The sequence below is a fragment of the Urocampus carinirostris genome, chromosome 18, assembly GCF_059441175.1.
Source record: "Urocampus carinirostris isolate Australia breed hairy pipefish chromosome 18, RoL_Ucar_1.0, whole genome shotgun sequence".
Taxonomy (NCBI): Eukaryota; Metazoa; Chordata; class Actinopteri; order Syngnathiformes; family Syngnathidae; genus Urocampus; species Urocampus carinirostris.
Genome location: NC_142366.1, coordinates 13154033 through 13175707, shown reverse-complemented (window position 1 = coordinate 13175707; position 21675 = coordinate 13154033). Strand labels below are relative to the sequence as shown.

At 38.6% G+C, this 21675-nt stretch overlaps 2 protein-coding genes and 1 long non-coding RNA gene across 4 annotated transcripts in view; 2 read left to right on the top strand and 1 right to left on the bottom strand.

Moving 5' to 3' along the window:
- oxsr1b (oxidative stress responsive kinase 1b) overlaps nucleotides 1–12363 on the top strand; it is a 57729-nt gene extending 45366 nt beyond the window's left edge. The window contains exons 11-19 of one of the 2 annotated variants that reach the window (XM_088322640.1): nucleotides 1733–1855; nucleotides 1970–2047; nucleotides 7318–7353; nucleotides 7427–7534; nucleotides 7614–7669; nucleotides 7746–7798; nucleotides 9514–9582; nucleotides 9667–9731; nucleotides 9800–12363. In XM_088322640.1, the coding sequence (XP_088178766.1) occupies nucleotides 1733–1855; nucleotides 1970–2047; nucleotides 7318–7353; nucleotides 7427–7534; nucleotides 7614–7669; nucleotides 7746–7798; nucleotides 9514–9582; nucleotides 9667–9731; nucleotides 9800–9874 (663 nt within the window). In that variant the 3' untranslated portion in view covers nucleotides 9875–12363. The remainder of the gene's footprint in view (nucleotides 1–1732; nucleotides 1856–1969; nucleotides 2048–7317; nucleotides 7354–7426; nucleotides 7535–7613; nucleotides 7670–7745; nucleotides 7799–9513; nucleotides 9583–9666; nucleotides 9732–9799) is intronic. The other variant, XM_088322641.1, reaches the window with a different exon arrangement.
- Nucleotides 26–17604, bottom strand: LOC148348401 (uncharacterized). Its single transcript, XR_015847692.1, has 9 exons — nucleotides 17513–17604; nucleotides 13550–13775; nucleotides 13343–13477; nucleotides 11494–11936; nucleotides 9789–9911; nucleotides 9487–9609; nucleotides 7412–7556; nucleotides 4422–4477; nucleotides 26–2087 (listed from the first exon to the last, which is right to left on the bottom strand). It is a non-coding gene; the product is annotated as an uncharacterized LOC148348401 (long non-coding RNA).
- On the top strand, nucleotides 13335–21595 carry LOC148348400 (solute carrier family 22 member 13-like). The gene is made up of 10 exons (XM_088322645.1): nucleotides 13335–13712; nucleotides 16135–16238; nucleotides 16306–16460; nucleotides 16528–16699; nucleotides 16772–16892; nucleotides 18751–18845; nucleotides 19596–19810; nucleotides 19910–20018; nucleotides 21191–21385; nucleotides 21446–21595. The coding sequence occupies exons 1-10, from the start codon at nucleotides 13335–13337 to the stop codon at nucleotides 21504–21506; spliced, it is 1605 nt and encodes a 534-aa protein (XP_088178771.1). The 3' UTR covers nucleotides 21507–21595.
- Nucleotides 21596–21675: the final 80 nt, after the last annotated feature.

Here is a 21675-nt window from a genome sequence, read left to right as displayed (position 1 = left end):
AAAACAACAAGCTAGTTTGGCGATATAAGAAGTAATTTGGACTTGTTAGCAACAATCATAAATGTTTATTTTCTATTACCAAATATGAAGTGAGTTCTTCAGCTCAATCGTTTTGCTTGAATGCATTCAACCAAAACTCTTCTTTTTCTTTGACCAGAAGTGTTTACTGGGATCCCGTAAAACTTCAATTTTAGGATTACTAACGTTTTTTTCCCCGATTATGGTGCAACTACGACATCTTTTTGCCCACACTTTTGGCTGTGACGTCACACATGACATACAGTGAAGAAAATAAGTATTTAAAAACCGTGCTATTTTGCTATTTCTCCCACTTAGAAATCATGGAGGAGTCTGAAATTTTCATCAGAGGTGCATGTCCAATGTGAGAGACAAACTAAAAAGAAAAATCCAGAAATCATGATAGATGATTTTTTTTAACAATTTGCTTGATACAGCTGCAAATAAGTATTTGAACACCTGAGAAAATGAATGTTAATATTTGGTACAGTAGCCTTTGTTTGCTATTACAGAGGTCAAACGTTTCCTGTAGTTTTTCACCAGGTTCGCACACACTGCAGGAATCCAAAGATTTTCGATTGGGTTTAGGTCTGGAGACTGGCTGGGCCGTGCTAAAACCATGCTTCTTACGGAGCCATTCCTTGGTTTTCCTGGCTGTGTGCTTCGGGTCGTTGTCGTGTTAGAAGACCCAGCCATGACCCATCTTGAATGCTCTGAGGGAAAGGAAGTTGTTCCCAAATATCTCACATTACAGGAGTCCAGTCATCTCCTCTTTAATGCAGTGCACTCGTCCTGTACCATGAGCCGTAAAACACCCCCAGAGCATGATGCTAACACCTACATACTTCACAGTGGGGATGGTGTTCTTCGGATTGTACTCTTTATTCTTCTTCCTCCAAACACGCTTAGTGAAATTATGACCAAAATAGAACTTTTTGGTCTCATTTGACCACAAAACTTTCTCCCATGACTCCTCTGTATCATCCAGATGGTCATATGTACACTTAAGACGGGCCTTGACATGTGTCGGTTTAAGCAGGGGAACCTTTCATGCCGTGCATGATTTCAAATCATGATGTCTTGGTGTATTACCTACAGTAACCTTGGAAACGGTGGTCCCAGCTTTTTTCAGGTCATTGACCAATCCCTGTCGTGTCGTTCCAGGCTGATTCCTCACCTTTCTTCGAATTATTGAGACCCCACGAGGTGATATCTTGCATGGGGCTCCACTCCGATTGAGAGTGACTGTCATATTTAGGTTCTTCCATTTTCCAAATATTGCTCCAACAGTGGACCTTTTTTCACCACGCTGCTTGGCAATTGCTCCGTAGCCCTTTCCAGCCTTGTGGAGGTGTACAATTTTGTTAGTCTTACTGATTGTATGAGATGGACAGGTGTTTTTATGCAGCTAGTGACCTCAAACAGGTGCATCTGATTCAGAATGATACATGGAATGCACAGGGATCAGAATGGAGATTTTCATTTTCAGCTGAAATAGCCAGCGTCCAGGAATACACCGTAAGATAAGAACCATATTGTCAAAGCAATCCATTTTGAGTATGCAAAGGTACACCTTTAGCGTGTATGCTTGTTTGCCTTCAAGATAAGTTGACGAACAAACAAAAGGGTCCATAGTTGCCACTACATAGTATGGTCAGGTTTTAATAGACTTCCACTGTTTCCCCCCCCCCGAATATTTCCAATTTGGCGCCAGGTTCGCCGCGTTCCCGGTTCCAGCGGGCGCTTACACAAAACTGAGGACGGCGAGTGGGAATGGAGTGATGACGAACTGGACGAAGAAAGCGAGGAAGGCAAAGCGGCCGTGGCTGCTTTGAGGGTGAGAGGCGGCGCTAGCATTCTTTTCCCCCAGCGTTACATGTCCCATCCTTGTTATTGTCTGGTCCACTCTATGTGAGTCTCACCTGTATATGTGTTGTGTCCGACGGCGAAGGAGCAGCAGGCCAAGCCTGCTGGCGCCCCCAGGCGACAAGTGCGCTTCGCCTACCCACTGGAGCTGCCAGCAGCCAGGGTTGTTCACTTGCTGGAGACGTGCATATGGCTTCCCTCCCCTAATGAGGAGGGACACTCATTAATTGCACATATCAAAAACACTAATTTTCTTAGTTGTACTAAGCAAAATGGGATCAAAACCTTCATTTAAAACCTTACTTTAAAGTCCTTACATTTAGTTTTAAACATTAATAGGCTAAAGCTCTAATTTGATACCCAACTCTCGGTTTAAAATACTAACCTTAAAGTTTTTTGAGAAATTCTTAATGTTGGACCCTGACATTTTTAGAAAGACCTTCATTTATTACCTGTGAAACTTGTTGAAGGTGTTTTGGGTTTAAAACTAAGGTTTTATTCAAAGCCCCAGTGTGTATTATAGCAATCCCTGGTGTAAACATGTTACATTAAATGAAACTATCAATTCATATACATGATTTTTGTTGGTTTGGAAATTTGTATTGGTAACATGCAACTTGGTGCTCATCTTACTATTATGGAGGACTGAATGATCATTTTTTTTAAAGCTCTCTTGTCCCATAGGTGTTTATAATTAATACTTAGCAACTACTTATCTAAGCTTTGCATGTGAAAAGTTCTGTGATTCAGGCATCCTCCACTTTTTCTACTGTTTCCTTCTCTAGCCTTTCACGTTAGCCACTTGGTTAGCCGTTACTGTTAGCTGCTCCCGCTTCATCCTTCAGTGTCCCCTTCCACAGCTGATCACTTTCAACATTTTATTTCTAATTCTTTCTTTGGTAACTTGTGTGAGCCACTAGGCTGCAGGCTATAGCTCACCAATAGTAACGGTTGTAATTGTTAGTTGCTTGTGCTTCATCCTTCAATGCTACTAGTGTGGCCACAACCGGTCACTTTTTTTTTTTTTTTTTTAAACTGTTTCCACCATTAGCCACTTGTGTTTAAACACTTTGTGGCAGGCTATGACTCTTGGCTTGCTTTGTCCTTTAATTTCACTCTCCTTTTACAGCTGGGTTGCATCACAGATTCTAATTTATTGTTCCAAGCTTTTCCTAGCCTTTTTTAGTATCTTCTCCTGGTCGCCGTTAAAGTTAGCCTCATTAACAAGCTCTGACCAACTCTAGCTATTCGCTCTCACTAGACCAGGGGTGTCAAATTTATTTTCACCAAGTCTGATGTAATTTCTATGTTGAACTAAATGTAATTGAATGGCATGCTAAATAATAATAAATAAATGTAACTACTCCTTCATGTAAAATAACTCTTAATTTATCTGTATGACCTTGTCTATGGCCATACCAACCCGGAAAACGCCCGATCTCGGGAAGCTAATCGGGGTTGAGCCTGTTTCTGATGAGAGACCGCCTAGGAATACCAGGTGCTGTAAATAAGTCATTTGGCGCACGCTCTGCTGCGACAGCACCGACTTATCTCCGAGGTATAGTCGGTGAGGGATTAAATCAATTGAATTATTATTGTTAACTCACAAACATTACAGTTCCATTGACAAAAATGTCGCAACGCATGTCTGTTAAAACTAAAAATAACCAAATCTTTTTAGCTATTATGCAAAACACTGTCGTGTGGTGCACTAAACAATGTTCAAGTAGGTTACCAGATTTTGCAATGTGATATACTTCAGGCTTCCATAGTATGTGTTCAAACACACACAAACGTAAATTTCTTTCTAAAGCAGCAACCTCTAAATTATTACACACTGCCACTTTAAAATTCTAATATTTAAATAAAACCCTTGATATGAAACTGATAACACTTAAAATTTAATTTAAATACCAACCTTCATTTGGAACTACAATTCACAATTAGTATTGAATCTTAATTTAAAACCCCAATATTAGTTGAAGCCCTTAAATGGAATATTACACTTATATATTGATAATATTATACCTATTTTGAGATAAAAATTAATCAAAACTAATTTTATGAATTATTATTGGCCATTAAAATAATAAACATAAAAGCACGCAATGCAAGAGTTCCCTTTCCTGGAAGCCATTTGCAATTGTTCCCACCTTAATATATTTTTTGTTGTTGACTTTTCCAATCAGTTTGCACCTCCGGGTAAAATGATTGAAATGTGTGTTACTGGCTTTCTTTTGGCCAAGTGTCGGACGACCGGACCTCTTTTTTGTTTTTACATTTCTGCCTTCTTTTCACGTGACAACTAACGCAGTGTGCTCCTAAATCAGCATGCTTATTTTTTAGCAGTTTTCATGTCATCAATTGTGTGATGAACTTGAAATTCACTAAAGAGGACTCATTATTGTTGTATTGAGCTATATTGATGTTTATTAAATACTACATCTAGATACATATTTTGTTTTAATAATCATTTTTTTGGTTAATTTGCATTGCACTAATGTTAACTAAATAAGTGTGGCGTTCACTGGTCTCACCTTCTTGTGTGCTATTCACTTCCCGTGTGAACTTTCGGCAGGTGCATCTCCAGCCACTAAAACATTGGAGACAAAATTGTTAAATGTTCAGAAAATAATGTTAGGGTTCATATATATATATATATATATATATATATATATATATATATATAAACCCTTTTTTTACTTCAGTGCTCATGAAAAAAATACCCCATTTGCAGAAAATTGAGCTAATTTTAAGCATCATTTTTATTTGTTTACATTAAATATTTAAATCAATCCATGTCTAATCTAGGTAAAAAGTTTCTTAATACAGGAACTAAAGTGAGAGTGTAATCAGTCTTACTATAGGATGATTTTTTTTTCATATCTAGGATAATGAGAAAATAAAGTAAAAATATATGCTAGTTTATAAAAAAAATGTACAGGGAGTGCAGAATTATTAGGCAAGTTGTATTTTTGAGGATTAATTTTATTATTGAACAACAACCATGTTCTTAATGAACCCAAAAGTCTCATTAATATCAAAGCTGAATATTTTGGAAGTTGGAGTGGGGCTTTTTTAGTTTTAGCTATTTTAGGAGGATATCTGTGTGTGCAGGTGACTATTACTGTGCATAATTATTAGGCTACTTAACAAAAAACAAATGTATACCCATTTCAATTATTTATTTTCATCAGGGAAACCAATATAACAGCTCAACATTCACAAATATACATTTCTGACATTCAAAAACAAAACAAAAACAAATCAGTGACCAATATAGCCACCTTTCTTTGCAAGGACACTCAAAAGCCTGCCATCCATGGATTCTGTCAGTGCTTTGATCTGTTCACGATCAACATTGCGTGCAGCAGCAACCACAGCCTCCCAGACACTGTTCAGAGAGGTGTACTGTTTTCCCTCCTTGTAAATCTCACATTTGATGAGGGACCACAGGTTCTCTATGGGGTTCAGATCAGGTGAACAAGGAGGCCATGTCATTAGTTTTTCTTCTTTTAGACCCTTTCTTGCCAGCCACGCTGTGGAGTACTTGGATGCGTGTGATGGAGCGTTGTCCTGCATGAAAATCATGTTTTTCTTGAAGGATGCGGACTTCTTCCTGTACCACTGCTTGAAGAAGGTGTCTTCCAGAAACTGGCAGTAGGACTGGGAGTTGAGCTTGAGTCCATCCTCAACCCGAAAAGGCCCCACAAGCTCATCTTTGATGATACCAGCCCATACCAGTACCCCACCTCCACCTTGCTGGCGTCTGAGGCGGACTGGAGCTCTCTGCCCTTTACCGATCCAGCCACGGGCCCATCCATCTGGCCCATCAAGATTCACTCTCATTTCATCAGTCCATAAAACCTTAGAAAAATCCGTCTTGAGATTTTTCTTGGCCCAGTCTTGACGTTTCAGCTTGTGTGTCTTGTTCAGTGGTGGACGTTTTTCAGCCTTTCTTACCTTGGCCATGTCTCTGAGTATTGCACACCTTGTGCTTTTGGGCACTCCAGTGATGTTGCAGCTCTGAAATATGGCAAAACTGGTGGCAAGTGGCATCTTGGCAGCTGTACGCTTGACTTTTCTCAGTTCACGGGCAGTTATTTTGTGCCTTGGTTTTTCTACACGCTTCTTGCGACCCTGTTGACTATTTTGAATGTAACGCTTGATTGTTCGATGATCACGCTTCAGAAGCTTGGCAATTTTAAGAGTGCTGCATCCCTCTGCAAGATATCTCACTATTTTTGACTTTTCAGAGCCTGTCAAGTCCCTCTTCTGACCCATTTTGCCAAAGGAAAGGAAGTTGCCTAATAATTATGCACACCTGATATAGGGTGTTGATGTCATTAGACCACACCCCTTCTCATTACTGAGATGCACATCACCTGATATGCTTAATTGGTAGTAGGCTTTCGAGCCTATACAGCTTGGAGTAAGACAACATGCATAAAGAGGATGATGTGGTCAAAATACTCATTTGCCTAATAATTCTGCACTCCCTGTATAATAACCTAAGTTGAAAGTATTTCTTGGAACGCGAACAAAACATTTACTATGTACTAGCTAATATTTGTTTTACCGTCGGATGATTTTATTTCTATTGGTAAATGTTTTATCTTATCTAGTAAAATAAAATATACTTTTCAATTATTTTATTCAGATTATTTATTTTATTTCTCATTTACGTAACAATATTTCTCGAAATGGGAAAAAAAACTACTATGTGCTGGATATCTAATTTCTTTGTAAAAGATTTTCATTCCAATTTCAAGTTTTGCTTCTAGTAAAATAATAAAATATAAATATAATGAGCAAAAAGTATACTAAGTATACTATTAAAAAAATCAAATCTAGGTAGAAAATATCTTTTAAAATTACTATATGATAGATAATCCAATTTTATAGGATTATTTTATTCATTGTTGAAGTTATCTTCTAGTAAAATATAAATACAATTAAAGTATACATTTATATATATATTTTTTTCTAACTTAGGTAGGAAATATGTCTTAATGTAGATGAAAAATCTACATGCTACGAGTCTTACTATAGGATTTTATTCCCATTTTGATTTTTTAATCTTAATGTATAGTTGATTTTTTCATACTATAAGTTAATATTTTTTTCTGATCTGGATAAAAAACATTTCTTGAAATGGGAACAAAAAAAAAACCCTACAATATACTAGATAATCGAATTAGTATTACCATAAGATCATTTGATGTTATTTTATCCGAGACACAAGAAAACAGATCTTAAAATGAGCAACATTTTCTGCTTTTGTGTCAGGTTTTCTTTCTGCAGTGCACAACAACTTCAATTGCATATTTGAATTTTAAAATAAGTTGAGATGCACCTCTACTCCCTGTGTGCTATCTAAACTTTGCAATTCTTATCGTATGCTTCTAATGTAATTCATTTATATTTTACCAGTCACCCAGAGTGAAAGAAGCACCACAGAACGCAGAGGTGAGTCCCCGCAAACCCACCCTCACTGAGGATGTTACCTACCTGGTTTCTAACTCACCATTTGTTCTCTCAGATGTTCCCGATTCCGGAGCCTTTGAACGCACCACCCGGCGTTGCTGGCAAAGCTGAACTACCTCAGGGTTCGCATTCAGCGCACACAACTGACGCTGCTTCCGTACCGGTGATGGACACCTTCACCATAGCTAGAATTACCACAGGGAACGTCAGTTTTCTTTTCAATTCTGAACTGTTTTGCACAGGTTCCAACTGGCTCCAGCAATGTGACATCTCCCATTAGTTTGGTTTTACGGTTAAGGTGCGTTCCGGCTTCATGACATTTTAGTTTTAAATCTCATACTGGAAACTTCTTTCTCTCCCTCTCTCTCTTTCAGGAATAAAAAGAGGGAATTAAATGATATTCGCTTCGAGTTCATGCCAGGCAGAGGTAAGCCTAGTCTGATCAAGGGTTGGGCAAACTACTGCCCGTGGGAAACATGCGGCCCGACGGGCTTTTTGATCCAGCCCACCGAACAAAAAAACTTCGGCGATTCTACAAAAATACCACTTCAGTAATACTACTACTACAGAAATATGAAAATTGAAATAATACAACACTAAATATTAAATGGTGTGTTAAAAACAGGTAGCCAATATATTATTTTAATATTGTTTTTATTTTTCACTGAGTATTTTAAAACCAACTTGAATTATATTTTAAAAACCTTTTTCAGGCAATACATTGCAACTCAAAGTACTGTATAAATAGATTAGTTTTGTCTTAATGTATGCTGAATGTTTTAAAGAAAATTATTAATAAATATAACAAACATCTGCATGTATAGTCATTCATAAATGAAAATACTGCATAAATCCCCAAGATTAACCCCAATCTATTGATCTAATCTATAAATATGTTTTTTCATTTGATGGTGGAAAGATGTATATTATTAGTCAGATTTCATAATAGGTAATAATGGAACTGAAATTGTGGATCTTAGATTTTGGTTTAGAATCCTGAAATGCACATTATGTATTATTTAGGACTTCCTATATGTTATATATTACATTCTTCGTACAGATGCTTGAAATCCTTGAATTATGGGTGAAGTGCTTTTAAATGACAACAACACTGCTCTCTGGTGGCTTTGCCCTGCCATTGCATTTCTTCCCTTGTGATAAATAGCAGCTGGCATTCGTTTGTATGCCATTGTCCTTTAAAGCTTCATCGCCCCCTACGGGCACGACCAAGAGGACAGGTGCATGCTACACCTGAACAGAGCACTATGAAATATGTAATTTTTATACTAATACACATCAATTATGGACCTTGTAAAAAAATGAAGGTAGAGTTTCATTAGGGATTTTTAATTTTGCGTGTGCATTTTTCAAGACAGACTGTATATATGAATTTTACATCTTAGATAAGGTGCAAATATATTTTTGGGATGTATCCAATACATTGTAAACATTTTCTAGACAAATCTTTCCCCATATAGATAGGCGTTGGGTAAAAATGACATTAATAGACTGTCATTAAGGGCTATACAAATAAACATGACTAACACGTAGCTTACATTTTCAGTTGCAGGGTGTTCTTCCCTTTACAGTTTGCCACTGATTGTTTTAATGGCCCATAATAAATGTCCATAATTTACATGTAATCTTTGCACTAATAACATTTCATAGTGTCATGTTTAGGTGAAGCATGCACCTGTCCTCTTGGGGACAACCTATAAGAGGCGATGATGCTTCATAGGACAATGTCGGCGTCAGTTTTACGCAGGCTTGTTGTAAACATTGCAACATTTTCAAGCATTTATAAGTATGTCACCCAAAATTCAAGCACTTTCAAGGATTTCAGTCACCTGTACAAACCCTGTGTTTGTGAAACCCTTTAAAATGGGTCCTAAACATCGGTCGAGTATTTCATTTTGCACACCAAAGAGAAAGCGGAAGATACCAACAGTTAACAAGTAAGTAGCTTTACTGAAGTGGTGCTTTTCTACGGATTTCGATTATTGCTGGGGGAAAGTCTTATGTAACTGTTAACCTTGTAAAACAAAGGTTTACAGTACTAAAAAAAATATAAGCATGCTCTCTAGTGGCGAGCCCAAAGAATGACATCCTACGTACCGATAGACCCCCGTGTGTTTTTTGCAGACACCGCAGACGGAGTCTCTCAGGAGCTGGTGTCAGCAGGCCTGGTGGATGGGAGGGACGTTGTCGTAGGTCGGTGGTAATGCTGGCTTCTTTCTTCTGAATTAAAAATAAAATAAAATGCATAATTAACCCTCTTTTTTGTTTTGCTTGAAGTTGCAGCAAACTTGCAGAAAATAGTCGACCAGCCTAAAACCGAGAAAAATGTTGTTTTCAAACTGGTGAGTTTTAAAGCTAAGACATATATATATAATAGACCTTTAAAAAAATGTTTTAACCTTGGTTGCAGGCTTCTGGAATAGAAGGATCGGAAATACCAGATGACGTCAAATTAATCGGCTTCGCTCAGCTCACCATCAGCTAAAAGCGCAGTTGACCACATTTGGGGGACCGTGACTTGCCTAAAATGATGTGAAGAAGAAAAAAAAAAACACTGAGATGATTGCAATTTTTCTATGGATGTAAAGAAGAAAAAAAACTCCTGCCAAAGAAAAGTTCAAGAGCCACCTTGCTGAACTATGACCACATATGCTTCTGAGAAAAAAAAATGTTTACAGTGGATTTGTTGGATGGCTGCGAGGATGCACGGCGCTGAGTTTTTGCTTTTGTCCGATATTTGCACAACTACTGAATGCAGTTTTCTTAAGTTGACATCAATCATGTTTTGCATCGCTGGATATGTAAGTGCAAAAAAAAAAAACGTTTTAACAGCACACAAATTATGGTATACCGTGGAACCTCGGTTCTCGACCATAATCCGTTCCAGAACCCTGTTTCAAAAACCGATTTGGTCGATCACCGAAATTCGTTTTTCCCATTAAAAGTAATGTAAAATCGTTTTAATCCGTTCCAACACCCTGAATGTTTACCATGAACGTAAACATGAAGCTAACCCAGGCTTGTACGTTTGCGTTAGCTTAATCTTCCGTACGAAAGATTACGCTAACATGAACGTGTAAAAATAAAGAAATCAGGTCGTTTAAATGTTATTTAGCACCCGGGTCTCTACAGCAAGTGGCTAGCGCTTCATTGGAAAGGGAGCTCCGTTCCAATACCTTGAATGTTTTACGTAAACAAAGCTAACCCAGGCTAATCGTACGTTCGCGTTATCGTAATCTTCCGTACGAAAGATTACCCTTTGTTTATTTTTACTCGTTCATGTTAGTGTAAAAAGAATTATGAATAGGATTTCTTACCTTTGTGGTGCTCAGCAAAAGCCATGCTGTATGTATAGCAAGATCGGAAACTCGCACACCTTCTTCATATTTTGCTATTTCTTTCTTAAATGCAATAGTTGTACCACTACTCTTCTTTTTTCACATGTAGCAACTTTGCTGCTTGCACCGACCTTTTTCGGAGGCATAATTAGGGGCTAAAACACTTGGTACACCTATATTAAAAGCGAAAGCAAAACGAAACACGTCCGCACGTGATAAGAGTTCTTCACGAGGGGTGGGGGCAATCTACACGATCTACACCCGTACGCCGCTCAGCATCGCACCCTAGCGTACCGGCGTTCAAACTCCGATTATTTGACCGAACAGCGAAGCAAGAATTTCTTCATTTTTGGTCGAGAACCGATTTGTTCGAACTGAGAGGCGTTCGAAAACCGAGGTTCCACTGTAATTGCAATGGATTTTTAAGCAGTTTATCAGGAAAAAAAAACATATGTATGCCAACGTAAATGTTAGCATTTTAGTATTTATCACTTCAATTTTATTATCACATTGCCAAAATGCAACTTTTTAAAGACTGTGTTTTATAAAGAACACCTCTGTGGTGAAAGAATACTTAATTCATTTAAATAAAACACTATTCATCAAAATAGTAAGCAAAATCACATGTATTTTCATGAACATAATTTTTAGGCTAGAAATGTTTAATTATATTACACAACTTGAGAAGCTCTTAGGAGTACTGCCATTTTACAACTACGGATGCCTGAATGAAGCTAGTCCCGGTAGTGCTTTAACAGTCACTTACCTGCCACAGCTGAGTTCTTCATGTGAGGGTTGCTGATTTCGGTGATTCAGGCATCTTCCACCTTTTCCACAGTTTCCTTCTCTAGCCAAGTAGTATCCTCCGAGCTTCCAAAGTACCTTCAACATATGCACATGGTTCACTCCATTCTGAGCTACAACAACCTCAAGTGGTGAAAAATTTCACACTGTCACTTTATCATATCCCGAGTCCAACGTAGCAAAAGCTAAAAACTCACAGCCAGCAGAGGATATTTGAGTCGTTGGTAGAAGGAAAACGAAAAAAAAGTTATGTTTTTTTGATTCACGTATGTAAATACTGTAATGACATTTAGGAGAATTTTTCTTTTTCCCTAACGGGAATGTTTCTTGCTTGGCCTTTGTTCTATCCTGGCGCAGATAAGTCTCGGAGGTCTGATGCTTCGCCGATTGAATTTTCTGCCTTTTCTATTGAAAACAAAAAAAACACAAAATGAAAATGTATTGTGTACAGTTATTGATTTTCAGTCATTACTTGTTCTAGATGGGACATGTGCAGCGGGTGGATTTAAAAAAAAAAAAAAAAAAAAAAAACAATCAGCGCCTTCTACTCGCCTTGTATGCAAGATGAGCAGTCATCTTTTTGTAAGTCATAAATGCCTGTTTGGCGGACAAAATCAACTTGTGCCTGTTTGGGTGTAAAGGTTGCCCTATCAGCTCAGATAAAAGCTTATTTAGGCAATATCTCTCATTGTCACGATAGATTTTGGTTTCGTTTTGATGTATTGAAAATGAGTCACTCATTGAATGTTGGAAAAAATCACAATGTGTTAAGGTGTCTGTTGTAATTTATAATTGTTTTGCAATAAGTATTAAACTGTGTTTTATTGTGTTACATTTTTGTGCATTCTTTACATTGAAATCATTTGATTTAACTGATGTGTACAGTATATATACTGTACATTAAAGAAAAAGAGAATTCTAACAAATACTAATAAAGTATTTTTCATAATTGCATTTTTCTAGAGTTAAGTGAATGCATTGGTTCCAACTTCTAAAATAAGTATGGAGTGCCCTCTAGTTGCCATTGAACAAATAAGGATAAAGGAATTAAACACATTTCTATTACCGGTAATTATAATGCAATATGAATAAAAAGGTGACAGAATTTATAATTATTTAACAATAACAGCCATTTTATAACTAATGGTCCAGTACAGTAATCCCTTGTTTTTCACAGGAGTGTAGTACAAACCTCAATACATATTTTTTTACAATGATTATAAAATTAAATGCTCTATAATACACTGAACGCAAAGAACAAACCCTTTATACAGGCTGCATGGACCACAGATTATTGCAAAGTACTTTACAAACTTTTTTTTTTTCTTGTTTTTTTTTTTTTTTACAAATAACTACTGTACCGTCAAATAATAAAATGGGGAGACTGTTCATAGCGAATCAGAATGCACGATTGAAACCCGTGAAGTAACCAAACCTTGAAAACGAAACGCGTTATAGCGAGTGATCATATTACATCACTAGCATTTTCTGCATGTACAGAATTTTAAAACCTTCATGAAAATTTTACGATCTTACGTTTGTCGTTTTTGTATATAAAGTAATTATAAGTTTGAAAAAAAAAATGTGTTGACTCTTTGTGATTAAGGGTTATACAAAAAAAAATGTGACTTGAATTGTCCTCAAGTGCCCCCACGATATGACTGTCAAGCCCCACCTGCCTTTTGCACTTACCAAAGTTGTGAAGCTCATAAACAAATGCCAGTTATTGATAGTGTTAACCATTAACGCCGTACAGTGAAGGACGAGCGACTGGCGTGGAGTTGCGGGACATTTCCCGTCATCATGAGTACCTTCGCGCACGTCCTGAAGGAGATCGGCGAGTTTGGCCTGTTCCAGAAGCGCCTGGTGGCCGCCTTATGCGTTCCCAACATCTTTGTGGCTTTTGATATCATTGGCCAGGTCTTCACGGGGCTCAACTTCCCTAACTACTGCAACACAGACTGGATTTTAGAGCTGGGCGATGCTAACTTAACATACCAGAGGCAGAAGGAGCTCACCGTCCCTGTAATCACGGAAGGAAGCTTCCAGAGCTGCTTCATGTTCATGCCGGTGGACTTGGACCTGGAGACCATTGAACTATACGGGCTGAACGTCACCACGGGCTGCCTTAACGGATCCCAGATTGAAGTGCCGGAAGGGGCCTCAAGCCTCATGACAGAGGTGAGGCAGCGGTGGTCACTTTGGAGACATTGGAGGGACCCCTTACTGCATGTTCCTTGTTGCCTATTGAAAGAGAACAATGACATCTGGAATTTAATGTCCACAAAGCGCTATATAAATGCAGATCATTTCATTTCATTTCACAAACACAAACTGTAGCACATATGGAAAAAAACATTTCAGGCTTCATGAAATTGTTTTGCACAAAAATAACTGCCTTGACTAGACTTGTGAGTACAATAAGGAGAGAAAAGCTGCACTACAGTAAAAAGGAAAATAAAACAAAAAAGGTTTCTAAGTACAAAAAAACTGAAAAAAAGAGCAAAATCTAAACAGAACAGCACAAATCAACGTAGTAAGGTGCAAAAAAAAGAAACAGAAGCACAAAATAGCACAATGTATGTAGAATGATGCAAAAAGCGTCCAAAAATGGCATGTAAATAACAATGTGTAAATAAAACTCTAAAAGCAGCAAAAAATGTGGGAAAGCAGCAGCAAAAAAAAAAAAAAGAATACCGTATTTTCCGCACTATAAGGCACACCGGGTTAAAGGGCGCACCCCGAAAAAATAGTTTTTGGTCCTATATTTGACATACATAAGACGCACTGGATTATAGGCGCTACAATGGGAACGTCGACAAAACAGTCAGATAGTTCAGTCAAACTTATTACCCCCTTAACATTCCGAAAGCTTGCAAAGAACCAAATACGTGTCGAGAACACGTGCGGATGCGGTGTCCGTACGATGTCACTCAAATGCATCGTTCCAAATATCATTCGGAAGGTTAAAGTCTTGGGATTCAAGAAATGCCAACCATTCCTTAGTTTCTATTTTCTTTTTCGCTCGCAACTTTACTGTGCATATGACAAACACTTGGAATTGAGTTTAATTTAAAAAGAGACACTCCAATCCAGCCATTATCTGCACCGCTTATCACAGAAACATCAAGTTCAGTCTGAAACAAGATACAGGGGAAAATATATAGCCGGAGTAGCTCACCGAAGTCGTTGTGTTCAATAATAATGTGCAACCATGGTCCTCTTATATCCGTGAGTGTAGTGAATCCAGGAGAATAAAATATTTACAAATACAGAATAGTAAAAAATGCTTTCTCTATGCCGTCAACCCAACGTGTGATTCACATTCATCTTTTTCGGCCAATTGCAGGCTTTGTTTTGCCGCTTTAGCCTATGCCAGCCTGTAAATGATAAAAAGGATCCGCCCTCTTTACCTCCGAATAACTTTAGCCAATAGTGAACGATTCAAATGATGAGTGACACATTGGTTAGCCAATGAAACGCCGGTAAATAAATCCCAGCATACACCGCGGACTACTTGGCGTTCGGGGGAAAATCTAGTCGGCGGCTGCTGCATTAGTTGCAAGACTTTGCGATTTAATATTGATCCATAAATAAGGCGCACTGCATTATAAGGCGCGTGGTCAGCTTTTGAAAAAAAATAAAGGCTTTTAGGTGCGCCTTATAGTGTGGAAAATACGGTAAGAAAAAACAGTTTTGCAAGTTTATAAAAAATGTATTAAGGCGCAAAAAAAGGCGTATGGTATATCCAGAGTCGCGATGATAGTTCACGGATCGCTTATCCACCTGGATCATAGAGGCACCATTTCCTGTGGTGTGTCTTGGGCAAGTACAGCCTAGCTGCGCCCATCCATCTCCTTGCTGTTTTTTTGGGTAGGGGTTTGCTCCTCATGCTTAGCAGTAGCAAGAGAAGGCTCATTATCTGACTCAGATAGAGCACCTTCATCATCTGGTCACTATTGTTTTTCAGTGTAAATGGTCACATATAGCATTAAATAACTGTAACACAGCATGATGTAACCAGCAAGGTGTTATAAAAAGACATGAAGTAACAAAAAATGCATGTTGTATAACAAGGTTAAGAATAAGAGTGGGTGGAACTATAAGGTGAAGGGGAGAAGTAGGTTAGACAGTGAAAAACTGCTAGAAAAAAAGGGTAAGCTTTAGACAAAATGGTGGAAAGCAGCGTTGTAACGTGCAAAAAAGATATGTTTACAGTATGAATAAAAAATATATCTAAAAAAAAGGTGTGATGTATATAGCAAGGTGCAAATAAAGCACGAAAGCCTAAAATAAAAAAAAGGGGGGGACTCAGAAAAATCAGTCGAAATAAAACATGTGAAGGCGCAAAAGCAGTTTAAAAAAAACTGTTTAGTAAGGCTTCACCAAACGTACGAGTGGGGAAGAAGACGCAGGGTTAAAGTGATAAAGCATAACAAATGTCAAAAAAACACATAAAGGTGAAAAAGGGCATGAAGGCACAAAAATTGTCAAAAAGGAATAAAATCCCAGAAAAAAAAATGGCACGACGCACCTTCTGATATACAACATGCTGCAGATTTCATTTTTGATTGTTTCAACTTGCGTTTTTTTGACAAATCAGTTCAATCTGGTGTGCGACCAAAAGCTGATGATCGAGGTGTCCCAGTCTGTTCACATGGCTGGACTCGTCGTTGGCGCTCTGGTGTTGGGCGCCATGGCTGACAGGTTCAAATTATCACACTGATGCCTGATTATTTTTGGAAGTAGGGCAAATATCTTTTACATGTTTTAGGTTTGGCCGGCGCTTTGTCTTCTTACTCGGGCATCTCCTCCTTTTCTTGGCGGGTGTCAGTGCCGCCTTCTCTCCCAACATATACGTTTTCATCGCTCTCCGGTTCATGTGCGGGTTTTCCTTGTCGGCCATTATCGCCAATGGATTTGTGATCGGTGAGTGCAAGATTGTGTCCTGGGATCTTCAAAAGAAAGAGTAATATTTGTCAATCCGTCCATTAAGGTGGTGAGTGGTGCGAGTCTTCCAAATTTGCTCTGTGCACCATCTTCAGTCACAGCTTCTTCTCCATCGGTCTGATGATGTTGGCCGGCCTGGCTTATCTCATCCCTGACTGGAGGATCCTCCAACTGGTTCTCTACAGTCCTCTTCTTGTACTCCTGGCTGTTTTATTCTGGTCTGTGCCACCTCGTCCATCTTCCTGGATTGGGTATTGAAGAGGTAAAGGAAGTCAATTTTAACTCTGTAGGATCCTGCCAGAATCGGCTCGCTGGCTCATGACTCAGGGCAGGAAGGAGGAGGCCGTGGCCGAGGTGCGCAGGGCGGCTAAAGTCAATGGGAGGGAACTGTCGCAAGAAATGCTGGAAAAGGTTAATTACCAAACGTTTTTTTTTTTTACAAATACCGGTAATTATTTAGGTTGCTAAATAAAGGAAAACAACTATGAACCAACGTGACATTTGTTAATACTTAGCTACATTACACACCATTATGCTCATAAAACTAAACTAAAAGTGCTACGAGAGGGAACTGTCGTAAGAAATGCTGGACAGGGTTACCTAACGAACCCATTTTTTATTTTACAAATAACTTTATGTTGTTAACTAAAACTAAAACAATGAATAAACGTGACATTTGCTAAGAATACTTCGTTACGTTACACACCGTTATGCTAATAAAACGAAACAAAGTGCTACAACGACATGGAACTCTCGAGAGAAATGCTGGACAGGGTTATTTACTAAACTTTATTTCTAATTTTAACAAATACTTGTTTAGGTTTTTAGCTTAAAAACCGACAATAATACATTTGAAGTTTACCAACAACGGTGCTAAATTAAACTAAGCTACTACACACCGTTATGCTAAATAACTGAACTAAGAGCTACAAGGGTAAAAAAGTGTGTCCCATGTAGAACGTTTTCCAACAAATGTGTGACTTAAAATAACAATAACTTAATAAAGTTTGCGAAAGAAATGACAGAAATACCGAGCTGGCTTCACGTGCTGCCTGCCGCTTTGGCGTTTTGAGTTTTTTTATGAAAATACAAAAGTAAACACAAGGTGGCACTGTAACGCTACATACATCTACTAGATACTACCAGTGAGAATGAAATTTAAAAATCTGTCTTAAGTTTTTAATATTCATATTTCTGCCTGAAGCATACCAGAAAGTAAGCCATTGATTACTTTTATTCATTTATTCAAAAGGATTCCTCATCCAACAGTACAGCTGTGTCACCGTTTTTTTACCTGCCTACTTTCTGGTAGTTACTAATCTAATTTACACGAGATGGGGAAAGAAATTGTGTTATCGTTTTAGACTACATTGCAATTTGGGGATAGTGTAGACACAACCTTCGCCGTTTAAGAGAATTATGCCTTAAATTGATTGCATTGTTTCAATACTCACGCCTTATCCAAATGTTGGTATTTGTATTAAAATCACAAAATTGATTCTGCTTTAAAACCCTTAATTATAAGATATTGTATTTTGACTATTCAATATAAACAAGTTTCCTTTTAGTTGAAACAAGCCTAAAAAAAGGTTGATTCGAGCTGACGCTGATTGACTATTGGAGGCGCTGTTGCCACTTTTTAAATCAAAACAATTATGAGGCTATATCAGTCTTATGTAAAACTTATGTCCGTTCTCTGTAATGTAACAGAATTACAATACATTTGTTTTTTTACACCACAGCCCACTAAACTGATGCCACATCTTGTACTATCAGTTTAAGCTAAAAGGAAGTTAACATCCATACAGAGATGACCAAAAGTCGTCAATAGATTTAAAATGTTTGTTTCACGGTTCACAGATCCCCTAAACCCCAGGGTCTCAGGGCCACCATTTTCTGTGTGGTGTCTTTGTGGCACTGATCCCTCTCTAGGCCAATTTCTGGTTAGAGGTTTGCTCCCACACATGAAACTGAAAAGTACTGGTTTTCTTTACCAGCCTCCGGATCGGACTCCGATACAGCACCTTCATCATCTGATCATAGTTGGTTTTCGGTGTAAAACCTCATCCCGCTCTTCAGAATGAGCTGAAGCTTAGCAACAGGCAGCAGCGTGTTACAATATGAATATTAGATACTAAATCACTGGGAAATAAACAACATTGTTCCAAAATTTCAAGTATCACATTGTAATAAATGCATTGCATCACTTCTGGCTTTCATATTTTTGTTCAAAAACAAACTTTGTGCTAAAACAATGTAAACACTGTAGATGGAGTTGGAGAAGATACCCAAAAGAGGGAACATGCTGGATCTTTTCAAGATAGCGTACCTGAGAAAACGAGTGCTTGTCATGAGCTATATCTGGTATGTTTTAATTTCCATTTCTTATTTGATATAAATACATAACAACTGTTATTTTTAACTGGATGTTATGCAACATGAAGCGATGATCACAGTACCATACATACACATTGTCATCATCATTATCGTATAACAAATTATACTGTAAATGATCAAAAATATTTGTAAACAATCCAAGAAAAAAAAAATACTCGAAGACTATAACCCTGTTTTATTTGTGTTTTTTTCTGACGTGACATTGTACATTCTGCCTAGTACACCCACCGATTTTCTGCACCGCTTATCCTCACTAGGGTCGCAAGGCACACAGAGACAAAACGTCCACACTCATTCACACCTAGGGACAATCAAGACCTGCTATTGAACCTGTCATCCATGCTTTTGGAATGTGGGAGCAAACCGGAGTGCCTGAAGGGAACCCACACAGGCAACGGGAGAACGGGCAAACTCTGCACGGGGAGGTCAATAGCTGGAATTGAACCCTGGACCTCTACGCCGTGGGGCTGACGTGCTAACCATTCGTCTGCCATGCCGCCCTGTCGAGTACACATGATTTCAATTTTATGGCCAACCAAAATCTGTTGTAGTTTTTTGCAAGAGACGTCATAATAAATCCGTATTGGTATGAGAGAGTATACAAATAATGTAGAGTGACAATTACATTTAAAAAAGATATATTTTTCTATTACATCGTGACTCTTTCTAAAGCATGTCACTTTTTCACTTGTGGTTATTTTTACATCTCTTTGGTAGGTTCTGCACCAACCTGATGTACCTGGGCTTGAGTCTGAGCGTGGGCGGCTTCGTCTTGGACATCTACCTCACGCAGTTCATCTTCGCCCTGGTAGAGGCAGTGGCTCGGCTGGGCTCATTGCCACTCATTGGACGTTTCGGGAGGCGTGCGGTCGAAACAGTCGGCTTGTTGCTCGGGGGCGCGGCTTGCCTCTCGCTCCTTGCCGTACCAAAAGGTAGAAAATGTGGCTGGCACAATCCTGTTATTATGTATTTAACAATCTCCACAAGTATCCATAAAGTTTGACATACATTTAAGTTTTTTTTTCTTAAAGAGCTTTCCGCTGTTACAACAGTCATAGCCGTCTTGGGAAAATTAGCCTCAAGTGCTTGCTACTCCATCCTGTTTGTTTACACAGCTGAGTTGTATCCAACTGCGCTAAGGTAAGCTCAACTTGTATTGATTTAAAAATAAGACAGAGCAACAAACCGTGTAGTGATTCCACACCTGGGGTCTGGAACGTATGGCTCGCAGGCCAGGTATGGCTCATGATTACAGCTGGCTTGAAGAGAAATTAAGGGGCAGGCCAGGTATGGCTCATGATTACAGCTGGCTCGAAGAGAAATTAAGGGCCATGCTAATCTTCTCCATATCGTTCCACTTTTAGTAGATGTAAAGTTGAGTCAACAGTAATTGAAATGTTCGGTCCAAAATACACAGGGCAGAGTCCCACCAACAGTTCACAGAAACGGAGGTATACCAACGGACCACAGTTTGGCTTTCTCAATGGAATCCTGTATATGGAAGCTCATTAAACAATGTATGTTTATTGTTGAGACACTTTATGATGAAGACCCACAGAACAAACTGTAAACACTTGAAAACTTGCGCAGGGCAATTTAAATGGGTGGGCGGATCTCACACAAATGGCACGCTCCCTTCTCTCTCTCGCCCAGCACCCTCTGCGCCTGGTATGACTCTTTTCATGGGTAAATCTAGTTAAGAGGTAAAATTAAGTATTTAGACACATTCAGGAAAGGAGTGCAACATTGTGTTTCTACCACTAGGGCAAGAGCACTATATCATCTCTACCTTTGAGGCTGGTAAGAAGGAATGTCATAAGAATTATTTCCATGTCTCTCAGCCAATGATATGCATCTGAACACGCATCCGAGTTGATTTCAAACATTAAGAAGATTTGCACCCTTATAACTGATTTGAGGATGAATAATGACCACTCGATTCCCAAGCTTTCAACTGTTATCACGTCATATAGCTGAAAGTAAATACACCTGTATCCTTCTTGCTTGCAGCATTTATGACATTGTTCCTAAAGAACTCAGCTTGTACCTCGTTTTGAAACCATTATTTAAACAACAATGACGGTAAAAAAAAAAGCCTCAATGATCTTAAGTGCATGCGGGAGACACATTTTAAGGGGCATATTTGCTGATATGGGACACTGGCATTATTATCATCATTTCATTCAGTCAATTTTTTTGTTTGGAAAGCAGGTTTGGCAGTTTTGTAGAATTTTGCCTTAAATATATGGTGTGGCTTTCAAAAATATTTATATATTTTGCTTTCATTTTCTTCTGTTCTACACTGTGGTTAGGCAGAGCGGCCTGGGCGTGAACACAACGTGGTCCCGGGTGGGGGGCATTCTAGCCCCCCTGGTTAAGCTGCTCGCCACCTACCACCCCAACCTGCCCATGCTGGTGTACGGCATCATGCCAGCCAGTGCAGCCGGCCTCTGCATGCTGCTGCCTGAGACCCTCAATGCCGAGCTCCAGGACCATGCCCACTTTGAGTAAGGCAATCCTTAGAGAGGATGTTAATATTACATTTTCATTTCTTATTTTCTTCACAGTAAATCCAAGGATGAAGGGACGGCGGAAGGATGCGAAATGCAAGGCAAAACGCTGCTATAGTGGTGACCATGGCGACGTCAGTCCCTCAATCCATTGTTTTTTGAACTTCTCAGAATTCAACATCGAAATGTTCCAATATTTTATTGTGCTTTTCCTGTGACATGCAACTTAACTTTATTGCATCTGTATTGTATTCTATTTAATAGTATTTTACAATAAATATAACATT

Excerpts from the sequence above, each read along its gene's own strand:
- LOC148348400 (XM_088322645.1), top strand. The coding sequence starts at position 13,335 with ATGAGTACCTTCGCGCACGTCCTGAAGGAGATCGGCGAGTTTGGCCTG. Across the intron at positions 16,239-16,305 it reads TTGGGCGCCATGGCTGACAG|GTTTGGCCGGCGCTTTGTCT; the intron begins GTTCAAATTATC and ends TACATGTTTTAG. Across the intron at positions 20,019-21,190 it reads TTGTATCCAACTGCGCTAAG|GCAGAGCGGCCTGGGCGTGA; the intron begins GTAAGCTCAACT and ends CACTGTGGTTAG.